At 36.2% G+C, this 22,962-nt stretch overlaps 2 protein-coding genes across 5 annotated transcripts; one reads left to right on the top strand and one right to left on the bottom strand.

Moving 5' to 3' along the window:
* Positions 1 to 15: 15 nt before the first annotated feature.
* On the top strand, positions 16 to 15,904 carry LOC125267541 (coiled-coil domain-containing protein 158-like). Of its 4 annotated transcripts, XM_048189276.1 has the most exons (16): positions 17 to 286; positions 894 to 995; positions 1,087 to 1,180; positions 5,203 to 5,440; positions 5,720 to 5,888; positions 7,531 to 7,683; positions 8,725 to 8,837; positions 11,081 to 11,246; positions 11,343 to 11,428; positions 11,539 to 11,646; positions 11,737 to 11,870; positions 12,013 to 12,075; positions 12,298 to 12,356; positions 12,460 to 12,618; positions 12,775 to 12,873; positions 15,778 to 15,904. In XM_048189276.1, exons 4-15 carry the CDS (start codon positions 5,318 to 5,320, stop codon positions 12,837 to 12,839), a joined length of 1,398 nt encoding a protein of 465 aa, XP_048045233.1. In that variant the 5' UTR covers positions 17 to 286; positions 894 to 995; positions 1,087 to 1,180; positions 5,203 to 5,317; the 3' UTR covers positions 12,840 to 12,873; positions 15,778 to 15,904. The 4 variants fall into 4 exon arrangements, with proteins under 4 accessions (XP_048045234.1, XP_048045233.1, XP_048045231.1 ...); XM_048189274.1 differs by lacking the exon at positions 15,778 to 15,904 and having other exon boundaries at positions 12,775 to 13,302; XM_048189275.1 differs by lacking the exons at positions 1,087 to 1,180; positions 15,778 to 15,904 and having other exon boundaries at positions 18 to 286; positions 12,775 to 13,302.
* Positions 15,111 to 19,088, bottom strand: zgc:158260 (uncharacterized protein LOC571389 homolog). The gene is made up of 8 exons (XM_048189278.1): positions 18,862 to 19,088; positions 18,057 to 18,429; positions 16,390 to 16,541; positions 16,009 to 16,189; positions 15,731 to 15,910; positions 15,541 to 15,636; positions 15,341 to 15,418; positions 15,111 to 15,212 (listed from the first exon to the last, which is right to left on the bottom strand). The coding sequence occupies exons 1-8, from the start codon at positions 18,903 to 18,905 to the stop codon at positions 15,126 to 15,128; spliced, it is 1,191 nt and encodes a 396-aa protein (XP_048045235.1). The 5' UTR covers positions 18,906 to 19,088; the 3' UTR covers positions 15,111 to 15,125.
* Between the last annotated feature and the right edge of the window lie 3,874 nt (positions 19,089 to 22,962).

A 22,962-nucleotide genomic window follows, 5' to 3' on the forward strand; every position in this document is an offset into this window, starting at 1 on the left:
AATTGGTTAACTTGGTCACGAACTCTGCAGTTGCTATGGTGACGATGACTAGCTAGCACGTTAGGTAGCTTTCGTTAAATCTGGTTGCACGTTCAAACAAAGTACAAAGAAATTTACCTTTAATTTGAAACTTGTTGTATTTCCAAATTATTTGTAGAGAAAGAGAATATCGCAAAATGTTGTCTGGCTATCAAAAATAAAGCTGATAAACATGACTAAACCACCTGTCCATCAACGGAATGGTTTCGGCGCGTTATTTCTCCGGAACAAACTTCCTCCATACTATGTGAGTTTGCCAGGTTAATCTGGTCGCAAATGTATTTGTACATAGTATGTACTGTATGCTATTATATTTGTAAATAGTATGTACGGCTTTCTTTTTATGTCAGTGACTGTGTGCCAACTGCCAACTAAAATAAGCGCACAGAGGAAAGAATACGATATTGTATATTTAGCCAACAGACGTTTCTTCTATTTTATAACAAACATTGGATCTTAAAACGTGTTTTTACATAGTTGTGATACAGTAAAACACAACAAAATTACACTTGTTATACAGTACTGCAGATTATAGACGAAATTGACATTTGAAATGCTTCAAAAGTGCTGCAGTGATCGTGATATCGTCGATGTAGATTAATTACACTTACTTCAGGTGTGTAACGTTAACTAGAATGTTAACTAAAATCCAAAAGTTTGAATTGACTTTGCAAATGTGTATTTATTTTTTACTCTGTATTTATTCTTGTAGACCTGTTATTATTTTTAAATAAATCATTATTAAGGCCCTGTGCGTTTGTCTCTCTGTGTTCAATTGAGTTTAAGGTTCACTGTGTATCAGAATTTGAGGTATTGCTGTATGTGGTCCATCACATCACATTATTCTGTTACAGACAAGAGCAAACGCATTACCAATCCTGACCAGAGGGTGGCGATATTGACTAAGAACTTTGGTGCTTCGAGACTAATTCCAGCAGTCTGCAGCAAGTTTTACAGTAAGCTCTCATCATACACATATCCTTCCAGCTGAAGTGTGTTGCTTTCCTTTTGTCACTTTTTGAATTAAATGGTTATGTTTTGTGACAGAGAAGTTAGAAAATAAGCTGCAAGTCAAGCCTGTTTACACCAGAGTAAGATAAGTGAGCTGGAGTCAGAGAAACAACGGACATATGAAACTAAGGTAATGATACGAGTGTTCCAAGCCCTTTTAGTGTTTACCCCAAAAGTGCAGAACTCTGGGATGTGGGATGTTTCACATTAGTACTGTCTGACTGGTGCATCTGGTATGCTTGATAGTCTTCATAGGCTGGATATGGCTGTACTCTACAATGAGAGAAGGGTTTGTTGAAACATAATTGAGTTGGCTGCTGGTTCAGGTCAGTGGAGGAGCATTTGGCTCAATCCCAGTCCCAGGCCGAGAAGGCCGTGAGAGGAAGAGACCTCTCAGACCAATTACATACACAACTCGGCCAGTTTTAAGTAATAAACAGTAGTGTAGACATGTTTGTTTTTTGTGTGCTTTTTCTTTTCTAAGTTTTTAATAACAGCTGTCAGAGACATACTGACTGGAGATTTGTAAACGCTGTGTATTTGTGGCACTATCAAAACACTGATATGTTTGTTTGTGCATCCTGACTTGCCCAAACGCCACAACATTTGTTCAACCAATGGTATGAGATTTGGGCGGGACTATCTGTTTGCCTGACCAATGGCAGGCTGCGGAGTGTTCAGGAAACTTGTTTGGAAACAGTCTTTATTTTTGCAGCACTTAGTGAGCTAAAAATGACACACTTTCAGCTATATAAATGTCTCATCACCAGTTAAAGGTGCATTTCGGTGGTCTTGATCAGATGCATTTAATCTAAATTTTAGGTTTGGGATCAGTAAGGATTTTTTTCTTTGAATTAGATTAGTTCTATTCAGCAAGGATGCATTTATTTGATCAAAAGTGGCAGTAAAAACAATCAAAATTACAAAAGATATAAAGTTTAAATACAGTTGGTAAGCATAAGAGACTTCTCTCAAAAACATTAAAAAATCTATCCGACCCCAAAATTTTGAATAGTGGTGTTTTTGTCACCAAAGATTAAACTATTCTGCAAAGTAAGAGACATTTAAGACGTTTTATAATACAATAGCATTATTTTTAAGCAGCAAAAGTACTTTCTGCACCTTTAAGATGATTTGAGCTGACTCGTTTTAAAGAATGGCATTTTCAAACTGTGTTTATTACACTTTTAAGCTGTTGGCAGAGACAGAACAGCATGAGTCTGGTCGAGCTGTCAGGTCTGCGCAGTGAGACAGAATTGATTAGAAATCAGCTTTAGCAAGCCAAGAGAGAGACTGCAGGTCGGCACAGCCTGTACCAGCCTCAGACTCCAACAGGAATAACTGCAATTGCTTTTTATATTACAGGACTTACCACATGTATTGAGTTAGATCAAAATGATGCAAAGAGGGCTTACTGTTCCATTTACTCCATACATGTTTATTTGTCTACATTTTTAAACAGCAAACTTGACAAATGACAGTTGACACAAGGCAACATCATCTGTACTTGTATTGTTTACAGTGCTGATTTTTTATTAGGCATCAAGTGCCGACCAAACACGGTACCTAAGTTGTTTATCCTACAAAAATAAACAACAAAAAAAGGTGCTTAAAATAACACAAATTTGTTCATTTTACCACGAAATTAAAGGGTTAGTTCACCCAAAAATGAAATTTGTCATTAATTACTCACCCTCATGTCATTCCAAACCTGGAAGATCTTCATTCATCTCCGGAACACAAATTAAGATATTTTTGATGAAATCTAAGAGCTTTCTGTCCTTCCTATACATAGCAAAGTCATAACCAATTTTAAGGCCCAGAAAGGTAGCAAAGACATCGTTAAAATGGTTAATGTGACTACAGTGGTTCAAACTTAAAGGGTTAGTTCACCCCAAAATGAAAATTCTGTCATTAATTTCTCATCTCATGTCGTTCCACACCCATAAGACTTTCATTCATCTTTGGAACACAAATGAAGTTCTTTTTGATGACAGAATGCTGTCAGATTTCCTTCCATTGGCTGCCTTTGTAACTTCCACTTTGACACTTCAAAAACTTCAGAAAACGAATCCATATGAATCGAGCGGTTTAGTCCAAATTTTCTGAAGAGAAAGATCTGAAGATCGCTTATTATGATGAACAGATTTAACATAAGGAGAAGCTCAACCAAACCTGCTTCACACACGAGAACAAACCTCTTCCGGAAGCTCAGACATGTGGCGTAAAACATGAGAATGAACCTCATGTGTTACGCAGCACGTTTGAGCTTCCGGAAGAGGTTTGCTCTTGTGCTTTATTCAAGTTAGGTTGAGCTTCTGTTTATGTTCACAGATCAATGTTTACATGCGAGTAAAAGCCTAAATTAAATCTGTTCATCATAACAAGCTATCGATTCTCTTCAGAAAATTTGGACTAAACCGCTCGATTCATATGGATTGGTTTTCCGATCTCTTTAAGTTTTTGAAGCATCAAAGTGGTAGTCACAAAGGCAGCTAATGGAAGGAAATCTGACAGCATTCTGTAATTAAAAAGATCTTCATTTGTGTTCCGAAGATGAACAAAAGTCTTACGGGTTTGGAACGACATGAGGGTGAGTAATAAAAGGTACAATATGTAATATTTTTGCAGTAAAATATCCAAAAACTACTAGGCCAGTGTTATATATTTTGTTCACTTGAGTACTTACAATATCACAAATGTTTCCAACTATTTGTAAATAATGAGAAAATTGCAATTAGAACCATAGCTCCGGGATGTGCGAGTTGCCGTCTGTCAATTGCGTCATACCCGCGTTACCCTCGGTTTCCGGTTTTATTTTGTAGAAACCATGGAAACACCAAAGACGCTTTAATTTTTACATGTTTTAATAGACAAGGGAACAACTGTTTTGATATATTTATAGACAGAAAACTAATTATTGTTATATAGCTCAACACGTTTAGTCTTATTGTTTAAATTAATTTTCTTGATTTTTTGCGAGTACCATGCTTTACCATGCCTCAGACAAAAACACTATTTTGTGAAGTAGCTAACATAGCATAATCAGATGCAGCTTTATTTTTATTAACAGTAATACATAATTTTCTCCATCATACAATACATTTTAAAATTAATTGCATGCCATTTATCAACACAAGGCATCCAATATTTAATATAATATTCTAAAATTGATCTAGTTTATTGCAGTGTGTAACAGTGTCACACAGCAGCCGCCGAGCGAACGCACAGAGTAATGTTATAACATTAAAAAACACTCTCAAATGTATCTATATGATAAACAGAGCTGCGTTACCTCATACTCATGTCAGCACCGGCGACTGTGTCATAATAAAAGTTCCTCTGCTCGTGAGGCGTGTGTTGTGCAATCGCTCCAGCGGCCTCGTTCAGCTTCCACAACACTTGGTCCTGCTCTGCTTCATACTACAGTTAATGATCCATGAACATGATTTCTTCCCAAGTCCTATTCCTATTCTTTTGCACCGTCCATTGAGATGGAGACCACGTGTCCCAAGATTCCACTCTAAATTGTGGCGTCATCAAGCTACGCCTTTGTTTTGAATAGGCCTCTAGCGACCTCCAGCGGACAGAAATGATTACATATTGTACCTTTAATGACAGAATTTTCATTTTGGGGTGAACTAACCCTTTAATACTAATACTTTTTTAAGGTTGAACCACTGTAGTCACATGGACTTTTTTAACAATGTCTTTACTACCTTTCTAGGCCTTGAAATTGGTTATGACATTGCTGTGTATAGAGAGGTCAGAAAGCTCTCAGATTTCATCAAAAATATCTTAAATTTGTGTTCTGAAGATGAACAAAGGTCTTATATGAGTATAGAACGACATAAGGGTGAGTAATTAATGACAGAAATTTAATTTTTGGGTGAACCCTTTAACATAAACATGAATTTTCACAGAAATACCATCGTTTTACGGGACACACAGCCTGACAAAAGATGCGTGAAGTGTTTTCTCCTCCCTTTTAAAACTTAAATTGTCTTTTTTCCTGATGTCTAAAACCCTTTCAGAACAGACCTGCTACGTCCCACCTGTTGAGAACCGCTGGTTGACCATATGTTCTTCAGAGAATGTAGGCCGATTTGAGGCCTTCCAGTGCTTACGTTTCAGTGTTATTATGTGATTCAGTTGGAGAGAAGGCATCTGCCAGCGTTGTTGAAGCAGCGTGAACCGCAGCAGGTCCATGTCAAGCTGGAAGAGTTTCAGGGTCTGCTGAAGGCTATGAGGACAGAGAGATGACTGGATGATGAATGCAGAGCTGGAAAATACCATGCAGATTATCTCCGAGCACAGCTGCACTGTGGACATGCAACAATATTTGACTAACCAGATCGAGCAGCTCAGAGGGGAGAATCAACAACTGAAGGTGGGGAAATTTGGGGAAGAATCTTTGAGTAGAATTTGTTCAACTAATTCACAATTTAGGATACCATGACTATTAGGTTGTTTCTGTTCAGTGAATAAACCAGTTATAGATTAAATTACCCCATTCATGGGCATTATTGGGAATGAATGGCTGGAACAGGAACTAGCTATGAAGATATATTACACAATTATTTCCTTTGATCCAAGCTGGGGGATTTATATTGCACTTCTTCCCATGATTGGCCTTTGCTTGTCATTCATATACTTGTTGGTTTAACAGGCTGCATTGAGAGAGGCAGAGCTCAGACTCAGCACAATGGAGAGAGAGAAGGCCTGTCAGCAGGCTGCGCTCTCAGAAAAGACCTGCAATGTTGATCAGCTTACTTTAGAGAAACAGCAGATGACCGCTGAGCTGGGAATGCGGCATATGCAGCTTACCCAGCTGAAAGGTACAGGCACTGATTCATCTAAATGGCATCACAAAATACAGACTGATTTTAAAAACTGCTTGAAGTACAGTGTCCTTAAAAATGTTTGAACACTTAATTCTTGCATTTATTGTATTATTGCATACATTTGTTTGGCAAAAACAAAAACACAAACTAAGTGACATCTGGGTCAATGACACATACAAAGTATCCACGATAAAGAAAAGGAAAATTATTTTTAAGAAAAATTTTAATTTAAAAACTCACAGTTGTCATGTTGTGTAACAGTAAAAAAAACCTTGATTACATTATTTCCACTTTTTGAAATGTGTTTTGCAAGTATAAAGTTTTTTTTTTTTTTTTTACAAGTATCATGAATTATTAATTTACAAAAGTTTTTGGGAGGGGCGTCTCTCCACATGACATGTTGTGTTACAACCTAACCTTGCTTCATTTAAAAAATCTCAAATTATCTGATATTTTAAAGTCCCCCTGTAGTCAATAATTTTATCCCTTAAAACTCATCATTGATCACTAAAATCACATATTTGAATGTTTTTTTCCTTGGAAAAAAATAGTCTTCATGGCTTAAAATAGCTTGAATGTAACTCTACACCTTTGCCTCATTTTGTATATGTGGTTCTATAAATATGCAAATTATCCCCGCCTCCACTCACTCACACCACTTCAGAGATCCACTCTTTGACATGATTGGTTACAAGGTAGTTTGTGATGTCAGAAACACCAGCGATTTCAAACCATGTTTTTGTCTTTGGTTCACTGCAGTTTTAAGGAGAAAATACTCAGCAATGGTGTTGACTCATGAATTTGCACATGGTTTGTCTTGATGCATATTAAAAACACCACATAGACATATGAACAACATTAAAAACTTGATTTTCACCACAGGGGTCCTCCTATATGATTTTTTTTTTTTTTTTTTTTTTTTTTTTTCCCTGACTGTTTGGACCAGATAATTTGACAGTCAAAAGTTTTTCAAATATTAATACAAGTATTTCAAGTATTAATACACTACTTTATGGTACTTTATTTATGGTCAGTAAGGTTTTTTTTGTTGTTGTTGTTTTTTTTCAGCAAGGATGTATTAAATTGCATTAAATGCTGTTCTTTGGAACTTTCTATCCATCAAAGAAAAATATCCTGAAATAAATATATAATTGTTTGCACAAAATATTAAGCAGCACAGCCGATAATAACCGGAAATATATATTGAGTAGTAAATTAGAATGAGCTCTGAAGTATCATGTAATACTGAAGACTGGAGTAATGATGCTGAAAATTCAGCTTTACCATCTCAGAAATAAATTACATTTTAAAATATGTTAAATTAGAAAAAATTAATTTTAAATTTTGATTAAATTTCAAATGTTACTGTTTTACTGTATTTCAAATTATCAAATAAATGCAGACAGGTGAGCATAAGAGACTTCTTTCAAAAGCATATTGCAACCCCACTGACTTTTGATGGTATTGAATATTTTCTATGAAATAATAATAAAAGAGTATGCCAAACTACTGTAATTAGGATTAAAGCCTTTTCAAGCATTTCTTTCTTTTAATGAGATTTTTGTCTTCATTATGATGTCATCAGGACAGTGGCATCACCCTGACGTTTTTGCCTTTTTCCCCAAAAATTAATCAGAGGGACAGGAAGCTTTAAAAGAGCAGTTTGGCAGTAAGACCTGTGAGCTGGAACAACAGAACCTCAACCTCAGGACTCAGCTGAAGACAGCACGGGCAGAGCTGGCCCAGGCCAACAGTTGGTTGAGAGCACTGGAAGGAGCTGATGGTCATGGTACACACACACACAAAATACTTTTGTTTATTTTGTTTGGTTGTTTATTTTTATAAATTATTTTAAGGCTTCAGGTAGAGAAAAAAAAATACTAGTTTAAAATGAACAATGATCTTTTTTTAGCTGAGCATTCACATTCGCCCTCAGTAACCCCTGAGTATTTCAGAGATCAAAGCTTTGAGAAAAAATTTCAGGAAAATCCTAATTACGCTTACATACAAATATAAGCATCCGTACCCATTCATAGCACTGCTGGAATTTAAAGTGAGGATGTTTTTATATCGTCCACAGTGTTACCTCAGGAAAAACCAGACTTAGGCCAAGTGTATATAAAATAAAAGGCGGAAGACCCCACCCCACATTACTGGATTCATTTACATTCTTTAGAGAGAGCCAGTGTGTGGCCGTGGTTTTGTTGTTCTGCATTCTGGATAATGGCAGGAAGACGGCCTACTGAGATTATAGATCTGCTCCATGCCCTCCTGCTGCTATTCCACTATGCACTTTTCCATCACATAATCTGCACAAAGTATTCATTTTAACATTTATACAATGTTTTCAGCTGTTTGGCATCAGTGTCCTGAGACATTGTTAAAGAACATTTTTGTTTCTCGCTGTGTGCAGTGCTTGTGTGCTGTTACATAATGTAGCAATGATTTCTTAGGTCTGACCTCTGTAACTCTCCATTGTTTCATTTTGTTCCATTCAATTGTGAGAGGGACAGAATGGGAAAATGGTCTCATATGACGTAAGTCTCTGTTCATTGGTTCACTGGACAAAGTGTCTTTTGAAATGTAAACAATACATTAACAATATAGTCCAAGTTATTCTCTTGTGAACATGTGATGCAGCTGACATAACAACCTGAGTTCATTCTATTTAAATGTCAAACATTTCACAAATAGAGCGATACCTCAGTAATGCCTTGTACGTAACATTCCTCTTTCAGACAGGACAGTGAATTACTTGTATTTTTCAGAGTTTTATTCTTGGTATTTACTGTGGTTGAACTGATTGGAATGTGTTTTATATGTATTTCAGGTCTTAAGGTCGCTCTTGGGATGCAGAAACAGATCACTGCTAAAAGAGAGCAGATTGATTTTCTGCAAAGCCGAATTCAGCTGCTGGAGGAGATCATTGAGAAGCTCAAGATGGTGAAGTGCATCACAAATAACACAAATCACTTTCTGTATCTCGCATGAACACCTTGTTACTAAATAGTATGTGTATGTTATGTTAAAAGAGAAGGTGTCCAGGCCCAAACTGTTGATAACTAAGTTAAAATTTGGAGGTTATCACAGTTCATTATACCATTTTCAGACCAGTGTATATTTATGTATTTTCCAAATAATTAACAATACCACTTGGGGGGAAGGTATGGCCTCAGATGTGTCAAAACACTATAAATTAAGTGGGGCTTTCAACCTCATTGTGTCTTCATTCTAAAAATGGTACTTATTTATATATATCTTGTTTCAAAAGTGAAACTGAAACAGTCTCCTTAAGCTTGAGATCAAGGGAAATCATTTTTATTGACTGTTAAGCACTTTTCTGTTTTCACAAAGCACTGTCAGGGATAGTCCTCTCCCACCACTAATATGCATGAAATATTCATAGGTGAGGATTATCAGAAAGACTGAAATATGGCCTGGATGAAGGTGTAACTTGCTCTGGTAGGCTTGTTTGAAATGAATTTGAATCATCTCTGAGAGACAGTTTCCAGGCAAATCACTGATTTTGTAGTTGTTCAACAATTGTGGTTATAAGTCTACATACACTTTGCAGAATCAGCAAAATGTTGGTAAATAAATAAATAAATAATAAGAGGGATCATAAAAATTGAATCGTTTTTTTGTTTTGTTTTTTATGTAGTACTGCCCTACATATGCTGAATCATAACATAACAGATGTTTACATACAGTTCCCAAAACAGAATAATAACTGAAAAGACACAAATTAGCCAGTTCAGAAGTTTCGTTCTTAGTACTGTGTGTCATTACCTGGATGATCCATGACTGTTTTTATGTTTTGTGATAGTTGTTAATGAGTCACTTATTTGTCCTAAGTTTGTAGTTAAACTATAAACTTTTTCACAAAAATCCTCCAGGTCCTGCACATTCTTTTGTTTTCCTGCATCTTTAAACTATTTCCAACAGTGACTATGATTTTGAGATCCATCTTTTCACACTGAGGACAACTGAGAAACTCATACCAAATAACACTGCTCAGCCAAAAAAAAATTTAATAGGCATATACTTAAAAATCTATGAATGGATCATTATTACAGTGATTATTATCTTTCTAGCATGTTTTATGTTTGACAACGGTTCTTTTAACTCTAAAAGATGGAGTGTGTAGCTTTTAAACAACCATGTAGGAAGATACATCATGACCATATTCCAGAATAACAATGCCAATATTCATCAGGGTTAAAACCCTGATTTTTACCACAGGGGTCCTCCTATATGATTTTACGATATGACAACTGAAAAAATGGTTCAGAGAGCATGAAGAATCATTTTCAGACATGAATCCTGACCTTAACCTCAGTGTAAGTTTTTGGAATGTGCTGAAGTAGACTTTACAGAGTGCTTGACTCCTGCATTGTCAATACGAGATCTTGACCAAAAATTGATGCACCTCTCGATGGAAATAACATCAAAACATTTATTTCCATTGAGAGGTGCGTCATTTTTTGGAATATGGTCATGATGTATCTTCCTACATGGTTGTTTAAGAAAAGAAAAGTTACACACTCCATCTTTTAGGGTTAAAAGAACCGTTGACAAACATAAAACATGCTAGAAAGATAATAGTCACTGTAATAACAATCCATCTATAGACTCTTAAGTATTTGCCCATTAAAATCCAAACAGCGACTTTTTTTTTTTTGGCCAGGCAATGTATTACAAAAGCTGCAAACATTCAATTATGCTCAAAAAGGAAACAGGATGCATTAAGAGCTGATGAGTATAAGCTTTTGAACAGGATGATTGGTGTAACTTGTTTTTATTAGGGGCCAAGCACCAAAGGTGCATACGCACCTATTGTAATCGTTAGTGTTCTTCTTATTATTCTTTCGCTCTGGAAGTCTATTGCAGCCCATAAAAGTTCTGAAATCCGTCATGAAAATCTTTCCGCCATTTTGGCCATTGCTCCGATTTTCTCGATAATTGAACCGGAGCATCTTCACACAGTGCCGACAAAAAATTATGGAATTCAAGTTGATTCATCAAACCGTTCTTGAATAAGATGACTTAGCAGATGACTGTTGCAGCACAACAAATATCAACCGTCCCAAAGTATTTTTGCATAGTCCAAAGAGTTACTAATTTTCTTTTTATGTATGTTTTCCTTTTTATGCATGTACATATAAATGTGTGTTTGTGTGTTCTAGGAGAAGCATCGTCAGGCATTGCTGGTTAAGAGACAAACACAAGAGCTAGTGTCCGAGAGGGAGAGCAGGAGAAGACTGGAGTCAGAAGTGGAGGCTCTTTGCTCACAAGAGCAAGAACTCAAAGGCAAAGCAGAGAGACTGGAATCAGCTTTATTCAAGGTGTCTGACAGTCTTCATGTTAAACAGAGGCATATTCCAAATAGAGCAGATGACCGACATTCAGTTAATTAAAACATAATGTATATTGTACAGTTTTTTTGTTAGAGTTTTGCTGAATGCCAAGACTTTATTCAGAAGCAGGAACAGGAGTTTATGAGGCTGAAACTGCATCATACTTTAGATATAAAGGTATAAAATTGACAAATTTGCTGTAGTAGTAATTAATTGATTTCACCTTATGTTCAAATTGTATTATTCTCTTGTTGTTATGCTATTTCAACGTGTATGTTTTTGGTCAGGAATTGCAAAGCCAGAACTGGCGTAACGTCCCCAGATCTCCAGTCAGCAGCCGTACCCTACAGACTCATCTTCCCGTCACTCAGCATATCATTAATGGCCTAATGGAGGTATGAAAAAGCCTTGCTAACCACCCACACACTCAAATATCTGAACTGACAGGATGTCCTGGAACAAATTTCCCTCTGGAATCTTTCCAGATGAGAGTCTGTGACCCTATTGTACAGCTGAAGAACACTGGAAGAGAGCTGCGTGGTGGGATTGTTGAAGATCAAGGACCACACACTAGTACGAGCTTCAGGAGGAGACCCGAGGAAGACCACAAATCTAGACAGTGAGTCTCATTCATAAAAAGCCATCACAGAGGAAAATACCTGAGGGAGGACCACAGCATCAGGGAATGAAGGAGGCGAGGAAATTGCATACAGCTAGAGTTTTGTGAATCACTCAAGTGTTATTTATCGTTTTCATTGCAGACCTACAGAAACTAAAGATGCAGAATGTACCACATGGCCAATTGGGAGAATAACCAGTTACAGGTAAGAGGAAAGTCCACTTACAAGTTAACTACAAGTAGTTTCATGTCATCTAACCACACATGCATCAGATGAAGGTGTTTTCAGGCCAGGTGAAGATGTTTCATAACATTTAAGTGCTTCTCTGCAGTGATTAATGCTTGTTCTCCACTCTCTGAGTCAAGAGTTAGTGCTCTGAGACACATTTAATGCATGTGCTGCTTGTGTTGCATGTGTGCTTTGCAGTGAGCTCAGAACTGCTGATCCTTATAAGCAGGATTGCAACAGCCCTTTATCAGCTGACAGTGAGTCTTTGTGCCACTACTCTGATCAGTGATGGATAAACGAATGAACTGATCTTTGCTAATATGGAAAAATACATAAGTATAATAAAATGTCTCTTGACAGATAATGCAGTACGTTTTAGATTGGGCCAGATGTGCTATTCCCGCTCTGCTCGTGCGGCAGGACGCAGGTCTCCTGTGCACCTTCTACTCACTTCTGATCTTCCTGCTGACAGAAACTATTGCCTGGAGATGGAGCACCCTGCCAACGCTAATCAGATATGTAAGCTTAACATCAAACACAATTAGAGCCGTTTTATGAAAATTAAACAGTATTTATTTAACTGTGCCAATGATTTAATCGGTTTACTGTATGTTGTAAATCACAGTGAGTGATTTAATTGGTTATAAAGTAGGAAATTTATTGGTCTTTTATCAGCTGCCAACAATCAAGATGAGCTCAAAGGACAGGAATTGCAGAAAAGCAAGCTGGACAGACCGTAGAACTTACTGAAGGATCTTCAACTGAAGGATGATGGTCAGAATGAGACTATTTTTGTTTATTTTATAATCTCAAGAGGTGTGTTTGACTTTGACTGTGGATGGCCGCACTGAGACTGTTGGGGGAGAAGTTACGGATCCGTCGGACACCTTCTGCCTTCTGAAGTGATGCTTGCACAGTGTTTGATTTTTTTTTTTAATCACAAATATAGTGGATTAGATATTATATTTGTCAGATAAAGATATTTGTTTTTTTTTAATGTCGCAATCAGAAACACTTTTCATTTAGTAGGTTATGTGCTGCTTAAAGGGTTAGTTCACCCAAAAATGAAATTTCTGTCATTAATTACTCACCCTCATCTTGATCCACACCAGTAAGACCTTCGTTCATCTTCAGAACACAAATTAAGATATTTTTGATGACAACTGAGGTTTTTATCTCCCATAAAAAGCAATGAAATTATTACATTCAAGGTCCAGAGAAGTAGTAAAGATATTGTTAAAATAGTGGACGTGACTACAGTGGTTCAACATTAAATGTTATGAAGCGATGAGAATACTTTTTATGTTAAAAAACAAAAGAAAAATAATGACTTTATTCAACAATTTTTCCTCTTCCCTGTCAATTTGCTACACAGTTGATGCAGTGAACAGTGCAGAGCTTGTGTTCTATGTCAGAACGCAGACTCTGTATTGGCCGGCTCCTGCGTCAGCATCACATGCATGCGTCGTGGTGCTTACGTGAACAGCGTTGGCCAATACTGAGCCAGCTTTTGGACGTAAACACAGAATCTCTGCACTGTTCACTGCATAGCAGACTGACAGGGAAGAGGAAAAATTGTTGAATAAAGTCATTATTTTTGTTTTGTTTTTGAGCATAAAAAGTATTCTCATCGCTTCATGACATTAAGGTTGAACCACTGTAGTCACTGTAGTCTGTAGAAATTTTAACAATGTCTTTACTACCTTTCTGGGCCTTGAATGTGGTAATTTTGATGCTTTCTATGAAAAAAAAAAAAAAAAAAATTAAAGAATATCTTAATTTGTGCTCTGAAGATGAACGAAGGTCTTGCGGGTTTAGAATGACATGAATGGTGAGTAAAAAATGTCCGAAATTAAATTTTTGGGTGAACTAACCCTTTAATACAACACCGATATGAACAAAAAAAAAGTTTAAGATAAGTCTATATTATTAAAATACCAGTAAAGTGAGGTCTGTATTATTTAAATCAAATTTATTAGTTTAATAAACATGACACACTACAACATTAAGATTGCATGAGTTTTTACTATTATAAAAACAGATTTGTTAGCATTAGTGGAACTGAAAGTTCCAGAATAAACATGAAACACATGTCATTGCTGTCATCAGTGAATCTAGCCTATTGTGAAATAGCAGTGTTGTCAACAGAGCTCGTACAGCCACTCTTGAGAAGCCAAGCTGACTGAGCCAGATTACTGCTCTTAATCCCTGTCACAGTACTTTGCCATTTCTAACCGCTATGCACTGCTTCAGTCTTGAATATATATATATATGTTCAAAAATGATTGACTCTTCACTAGGCCCAACTTCAGAATATTAATACTTGCCAATTCTACCTTAGAAACTGTTGCCATTTACCATTTTTAACTGCCAGAAAAAAATGTATTCATTCAGCCCATATAAGAAGAATATCCAGTCGGTTTTTACCACTTTATGATGCTCCTCATAGAAATCACCTATTCATTCCTATGGGATATTCTGTAAAGCTAGTCTGAGTTAGCAACATTTTGTCCTAAAGGGCCAGGAAGACAAAATGAGGAAGCATTTCTCTGCCTAATTATTGATGAAGATCTAAATCCAAATATTTAGATTTTAATAAAGAATTATAAAACCTACTGGCATGCATCTGAAGCACACACAAGAAGACTATGTAGAACTTAGAAAAGTGCAGCTCATTAGCATGGCAGAATGCATACAGGCAGACTTCAGGCTGTTTACCTAAAAATTCTTAGAAAGCCCTTGTAAGTCCCACCAGGATGCTGAGAACAACAGTGTTTGTTTTTCAGTTTACGTTTTATGAATGAATGAAGAAAACTCGAGGAAGGGAAAACCATGCCAAACCCACGCTTTTCTTCCACTTCCTTTTTTCTTTTTGATCATGAAATAACAGTATAAAGGAATCTGCTTGAGGGTAAAATGTTCCTTTAAACTTAAATTCTAGTTTGGGGAACTGCATTTAGCAGCTGACACATGAATGTGTGAAGTAATGTTCAATAAACGACATAAGGAAATATTGTTTAAAGAGTTTAATGCACAGCTCTCCCTGTAGATGATGATGTGGAGCTTCTGATCCTGTTCTTCTGTTCATCTTCAGAGAATACAGCACTGAGAAACTACACAAGGACATGAATAAAAATAGTTTATTATTATATAATTAATGTGTCTAAGTACATATATTTCAAATTTAAACTCATAAAATATTTTTTCAGTTGAATATGAAGACAATACTCTGTTGTATTACCCTTGGCATTCTCACTCCCTTTTTGATAATGAACTCTCTGAATGCCTGAAGGCCGTGAATCTGCTTCAGCTCCTTATCCTAGATGACAGGAAAATATGAATGGAACTCCAGCAACTAAATAGAGATCAACCTGGTTTGCATCATCATCAGCTGTCACATTATTTGCTCTTTTTATACCTAGTAGATGCAATAAAAGTCACCTGCTCGCTCAGCTGTTCCTCAAAATCCAGACTCCCTGTGATCTCTGCCAAGGCTTGAGGATCATTGGCAGCCTGGGGTCTGTTGGGTTTGTAAGCCTGTTGTACAAACATAGAAGAGACTTGATAATCACAAACTTTGGGGTAAACACCACAAAATGTATGTATTAAGTACAAAAACAATGTCTCCAACCTGAGTTAACTCCTTAACACACTGATCTTTATGACTTTCCTCTACAGAGCTATGGAGTTTTGCTCTAGTTTGATTGGGATCAGTCTTGTTGATAGGTAAGGTCACGGAGGGTTTCTTCTCATAGTCACTCTTAAACAGGTCCAAGATGGTTGACTCTGTCAGATCACTGGTTTCTCCATCCTGAGAAAACATTCAAAGAAGAAATAACCTTTTAGGCGTCATATCTAACAGTCTTAACTTCTGATTAGTACTTTAATGTGTACATGATAAAATGTTACCAGTGAAGTAATCCATTCACAAAAGAGCTTGATGATTATCTGCTTGTCTTCTTCTTGGGACACGGAGTGCAAGTGTTTTACACTCGTCGTCTGATCTTCTTTGACACCTAGTGTTCCTTTGAGTCTCTGCCATTTATAGGGATTTCTTGGTCTGGCATCTTTACATTTCTCTCTTGGAGGTCTTGGGAAGTTTAGGAAGAGTATCAGGAATGGTATTATTATATATGTAACAAACTTCTGTAATGTCTACCACCAAAAGAAATTTGACATTAAAATGGGAATACTGTTTTTAACCTAACCCTGTGACCAGTCCCATTCCAAATTCAATGGGATCAGAACCAAAGCCAGAAACATTTCAAAAGAAGAAGAAAGGAAAATCACTTGATGGTGATGGATGGTTTTATTGTCTCTGGAGTTGAGAATTGTGCTCTGCTTTCTTCTAGATGTTCCATTTTCTTTGTTGGAGAGGTTATGGACAATTCTTCCTTTATGCACATATCAGGATCCAGGACGAACAACACCTGATCAAATAACTGTTGAAAAAGTTGAAGTTTGGAGGAATTGTCTATATTGTACATTGCAATTAATATTCCTCAATGTATTATTTTTTTCTTCATCATCTTTCATATTTAAAGCTGCTGTTAGAGATTTCTGCACCGCTAGCAGCACCAAATGAAATCACAAAACTGTTTCCAAACAGGTTTCCCAAACTGTTTTAACATCTCCAGAACTTGTAAGTCATCATTGTTGGGTAAGTTATACTGGTGAATGGGAGACCATAACAAATGTATTTTTTGTGTTCCCGTTTGCTCACAAAACAGAAAAAAACTTACTACCTAAGTAGCTATTTTAGAATTGATAGAGTATTAAAGGGTTAGTTCATCCAAAAAAGAAAATAATGTCATTAATTACTCACCCTCATGTCATTCTACACCCCTTCGTTCATCTTCGGAACACAAATTAAGATATTTCTGATGAAATCCGATAGCTCAGCCAGGCCTGCATAGACAGCAATGGTACTCTCAAGATCCATAAAGGTACTAAAACATATTTAAAGCAGTTCATGTGAGTACAGTGGTTCTATCTTGATATTATAAAGCGATTAGAATATTTTTGTGCACCAAAAAAAACAAAACAAAATAATGACTTTTTAACAATATCTAGTGATGGGCGATTTCATAACACTGCTTCTTGAAGCTTACGAGCTTTACGAATCAAATCAATAAATCGGAGCACCAAAGTCACGTGATTTCAGCAGTTTGGCGGTTTGATACGCGATCCGAATCAGTGATTCGACTCAAAAGATTCATAACGCTCCAAAGCGGAGTATTGAAATCGGCCATCACTAGATATTGTTAAAAAGCCATTTTGGGTTTTTTTTGGCACACAAAAAATATTCATCACTTTATAATATTAAGATAGAACCACTGTACTAACATGAACTGATTTAAATATGTTTTTAGTACCTTTATAGATCTTGAGACAGGAAGTACCACTGCTGTTGGATTCATCAAAAATATCTTAATTTGTGTTCCGAAGATGAACGAAGGTCTTACGGATGTAGAACGACATGAGGGTGAGTAATAAATGACATTATTTTCATTTTTGGGTGAACTAACCCATTAACTTTTTTTTTTTTTTTTTGTGGTTTAATATGAGGGTAAAATAACATTAATAATACTGTTCGTTGCATTAAAAAAATAGCCTATATATTAAAAACTTTTAAAGATTTTAAATATTCAAAAAGATTCTAGATTCATAAAGGTTCCCACGCCATTGGCAGAGATGCGCTTCGGTGTTGAGTGATTGGCTAAGACGCGCGGGCCGTGTTTTGGTTCGTTTTTGCTGTTTACATCCTCTTGGCCTGTCACAAATACAGGCGGGTTCCGTTTCTCAAAATGCCACATACTTCAGAGATATCTGTCAGGTAGGCCTAATAATAGAGACATTTTATAAGTGCTATTTTAAAATTCACGAACAGCAACTTTAACATGAAGTGTATTTCCATGTTGTGCAGTCATGTCGACAACATTTAAATGTGGTATTACCTCTGGTGTCATACCGCTCTCCAGATGTGGGTATAGGGCCAGAGGGTGTTGTTTGAGTTTGTGCTCGACAGCATCAATGAACTCACGCTGAGCTTGACTCTGGGGATTCTGCTTTGAGTAACACGCTTGATATTTACTCAGTCTCTTCTGCGGGAACTTCACTGAACAGGCGTGGCTCGGCATCCCAAAGAGCGCAGGGGAGGGTCCACACTTAGACTGGGTGAAGAGCTCTTCATTCACTGTCGGGTAACCATCTCTAAAGTCATCCAGGCCCGGGGACAAAAAACGCCATTTGCGACTATCTAATGCCCCAGATAACTGTTGCTTTTGCCTTAGATCCCTGAGATATTTAGTCTTTAGTCGTTCCTTAAACCTGAACACAAAGACAAGAGTTGTGGTCATTTCCTGTTATGCAGTGCCAGATGAGCTCTGTAAAATATCTTATGTTGAAATGTGAGGTAAAAAGGGCACAGAATATGTTTACAACTTAATGAAAATGGCAAGAAAATGAACAAACAAGACTGAACCTCGAGTTATTCCTCAATTAGTTACTGAGAATTAGCTTACATAGGGCTTAACTTGAAGTTATAAAATGAATATTCCGAAGAAAAGTTTTTATTAAAAAGTCTAAAAAGAGAAAAATAAATAACGCCTGCTGGAATGTGCCAGTTTTTCATGTTAGAAATTAGTATTTAGTTTTAAAAAAAATACATTCAAAAATACATTTTAGTTACAGAAGTAAGTTAACTAATTTTGCAACAAAAAGAAAAATATAATAATTGCTGTCGCAAAGTGTGCAACTTACCAGGGGAACTTAATGTTTTCCACTTGTCCGGTTTTGAAAGACATTTCGCTCGTCTCAGTGCTTCTATATTAATTAAAACGATTCGTTTTCTACCAAATGTGTCTTATAAATTAAAAAACACAACGTTATTATCACCATGTTTGGAAGTCACGGTAAAATTTGGACACTAGAGTGAGGTGCGTTGGTTTGGTTGCTATGGCAGCACAACAGACTGGCGCTCTGGTACTTGTAGTTTTAGTGAGTACTGAGGATGAGGGGCGTGTTTAAACCACAAGAGGGAGCTTGGTGATAATATTGCAGATGCAATAGGTAGTACAGCTGATTTGACCAAACGCTTATTAATAGAATAAACATTTTAATTGCCGAACCTGTACCTAGAAAAAACACGACTGTTGCTATATTTTAAATCTATTAGCCTAATTTTCTCTGAATTTCTTGTTTTTACTCTTCTTTTTTTTTCTTTTTTTTATGTATTTTTGAATGCTCATCCTATGAGAGCATTGCAAAGTTGATATAAATGTACTGATTTATTCATTATCATTAATATTATCAGTCTAATAACACCTCCTTAAACACAATGCCCCCTTAGTGCAAAGAACAGGAAGAGAAGACACTGGACATGTGTTTTGCCTTTGAGATATGCTTGACTGACTTCCTGCATGAATGATTTACTCTAAACAGGATGTGGAAACAGAACTTTCTTTTGGCACCATTGAATTATGTTGTTCCAACCTCCCAGATATCATTAAACTAATGATCCATCAGTTCAGTCGAGCTGGACAAAATAAGTTAAAAATAATTCAGTAACCGTGTTCAAACTGGACACATGGTCTGAGGAGACAGTTAATGACTGTGGGGAGGCACAGAGGATGCCCTATTCTTCAGGCTGTTTAGTGTTGTTTATGAAACATCTGGATTGTTAAAGAGGAAAAATACTGTCAGGCTATTCCAAACATTACAATAATGTTCTCTGGATGAGATTTAAACGTTCCATGGAGAACACCCTTAATTAAAACTTTCTCATCTAATCAGCTTTAGAAGTTTAGAAGTACAGTACTGCGCTGCTGTCAGAAATCATCAATAAATTCTGACAGTGGATCAGCTGATATTTTGAAATATGGAAATGAATGCATTAAGTGCTCTGGGAGTGGAGAATCATAATAATGAATAACATGAATCAGAGCTGGCTGGAACCCAGAAAGCCCTTAAGCAAAATTGTTTATTCATCTTTATTCCTACTGTGTTCCACATGCCCTGCATCAGAGGATCTTCTCACATGTAGCTGTTCTGAGGTTAAACTTCACATACACTCTTAAAAGAAAGGTTCTTTATTGGCATCTATAGTTTAATGAAGAACCTCTAACATCCATGGAACCTCTCCATTGCACAAAAGGTTCCTTTAAGAGGAAAAAGTTTCTTTAAAATGTTCTCCACACTAAGAAAATGGTTATTAATGGTTTGGAATCATTTTTAAAAGTGTAGAGCTCATATCCCACTAAACATAAAAATATTTCACAAATTACTTTGACTTTCTTCTGTGGAATACAAAAGAAGATATTTTGTGTCTTTTTGATTTTGCTGTTTTGGATATTCTTCTTTTGTTCACCAGAAGAAAATAGGTTTGAAACGTCAGTGACTTAATAATGACAGAATTTAAATTTTTGGCTGAACTTTCTCTTATAGTGACAGTATATGCAGTGTGTAAACAAGCTTCCAGTAGCTGATAAGGAAGTTTCTATGTTTATCAAAACTCCCTTTCCCTTCCCAACTAAAATGAATGAGTAAGGCTGACTAAGTTCATGTAAGCTCATCTTGCTTTCTGCAGTAATGTGATACGTGTGCGTGACACCTACAATAGAACTCTTTTAAACATGAGCAAACAAAAATGAATTCAAATCCAGAGTATTTGTTCTGCACACATTTACAGTAAAACAAACTTCACAGACTGTTCAGAATTAACGTGGTGGCGTGACTGCTTCCAGGAATCCGTGTGTTTTGAGGGTGTAGCCCGGTGACTCCTATACAGCCAGCAAGGAGTTGAACATTAGATCAGAATCAGATCCCTTTGACTTCATAGTTTATTCATCTGTTTTAACATGCACACCTCCAACTGTTAACTCATTCCTTAAATGATCTCATGTGAAACCAAAATAAGCATCAAAATAACTGTTCACCACACTCTGTGAAGAACCTCTATATCCATGAAAGCTTTCCATTACACAAAAGTTTCTTTCTAGTGGGAAAAGGTTTAAGAAGAAAGAAGTCTATAAGGGGAATTTTTTTTTTTTTTAAAGAACTTTTTTACCAAAAGGTTTTTTGAGGAACTAAAAAGGGTTCTTCAATGGCATTGCTGTAAAAACACCCTATTGGAACCTTTATTTTTAAGAGTGAACTGCTCAGTAATTTTAAAAAAAGAAATGAATACTTTTATTCAGCAAGGACATATTAAATTGATCAAAAGTGACAGTAAAGACATTTATAATGTTACAAAAGATTTCTATTTCATATAAATGCTGTTCTTTTGAACTTTCTGAATATCAAATAAAAATCACGAAAATATTAAGCAGTACAACTGTTGTTTTATCCAGTTACTCATCAGCATATTAGAATGATTTCTGAAGGATCATGTGACACTGAAGACTGAAGTAATGATGCTGAAAATTCAGCTTTGTCATCCCAGGAATCAATTACATTTTAAAATGTGTTCAGATAGAAAACAGTTATTTTAAATTGTAATAATAATTAAAAATATTACTGTTTTTTCTGAACAAATAAATGCAGCCTTGGCTTTTGAAGGACAGTGTACATTAATTGATCCTTGGTGATTAATTAAGTTTTTCATTACAGAAGTCAAATGTGTAAAATGTCTTTAAAAAAGAAATGCTGGAGCAGCAATTTGACTGTGGGAATTTTCCCCTGAGTGGGAAGTTTCTTGCATTAGCAGAGACTCAGGAGAAATTAGCCGAACAGAAGACACAGAAGAACACTGATAATTGTTTACAGAGCCATTTTCCCCAGGGTTCACTGCTGCTGCTGAGACAGGTAGAAGTGAGCCGCCCTACAGGGCTCAATGGAATTTCCTCAGAGTCATACCCTATGAAAAGTATTTATCAGAGCATGTGATGTGCCAGAATCTGGGGAGCTCAGTTTCCCACAAAGGACAAATGCCTTATGTAAGTTTTGAGACAAAGCACACAAAGGAGGAATGCTCCCTTTGATGGCCTGTCTGTTAAATGGACAGCAAATTCAGAATAAATGCCAACGTGTAGAGAATTTCACTTCATTTTCACTCAGAAAAGAGCCGTATTTATTTGAATGAAAATACAGTAAAATCGGTAACACTTTACAATAAGGTTCATTAGTTAAACTGTATTTACTATCATGAACTGACCATGAGCAATACATTTGTTACTGTATTTACTAATCTTCGTTAATGAAAATACAGCTGTTCATAGTTTGTTCATGTTAGTTCACAGTGCATTAACTAATGTTAACAAGATTTTAATAATGTATTAGTAAATGTTGAAACTAACATTAACAAATGCTGTATAAGTGCAGTTCATTATTAGTTCATGTTAAGTAATGTAGTTAACTAATGAACCTTATTGTAAAGTGTTACCGTAAAATCTGTAATATTATGAAAAATTATTACAATTTAAAATAACTGTTTTCTATTTTAAGATAGCATCAATTCTCCAGTCTTCAGTGTCACGTGATCCTTCAGAAATCATTCATGCTGATCTGGCACTCAAAACATAAATCTCATAAATCTCTTATTAGTTGAAATGTGATTAAACTTTGGCTAAAATTAAAAAGACTCAACCAGCAAACAACCTTCAAGGGCAGTAACAGGATAACACAAATCATTAGGGGAGGTTGGCTGGCAGTCAACAAAGACAAAGAAAGGAAACATTAAAGATGGGAACAAACAAATCACTTTTTTGTTTATCAAAAGTTCCTCCCAAAAATGTACTTGTAAATTTTCCAGACATTCAAGGTAGCGGACTTACCGTAATAACTTTCAGCTTCCCAAAACATGCACTTCTTCTCTTGGGAGGATTAGAAAACTTTAAACAGAAGTTTTGCAGTCTTCATACTTTA

The sequence above is a fragment of the Megalobrama amblycephala genome, linkage group LG4 (genome assembly GCF_018812025.1).
Source record: "Megalobrama amblycephala isolate DHTTF-2021 linkage group LG4, ASM1881202v1, whole genome shotgun sequence".
NCBI lineage: Eukaryota > Metazoa > Chordata > Actinopteri > Cypriniformes > Xenocyprididae > Megalobrama > Megalobrama amblycephala.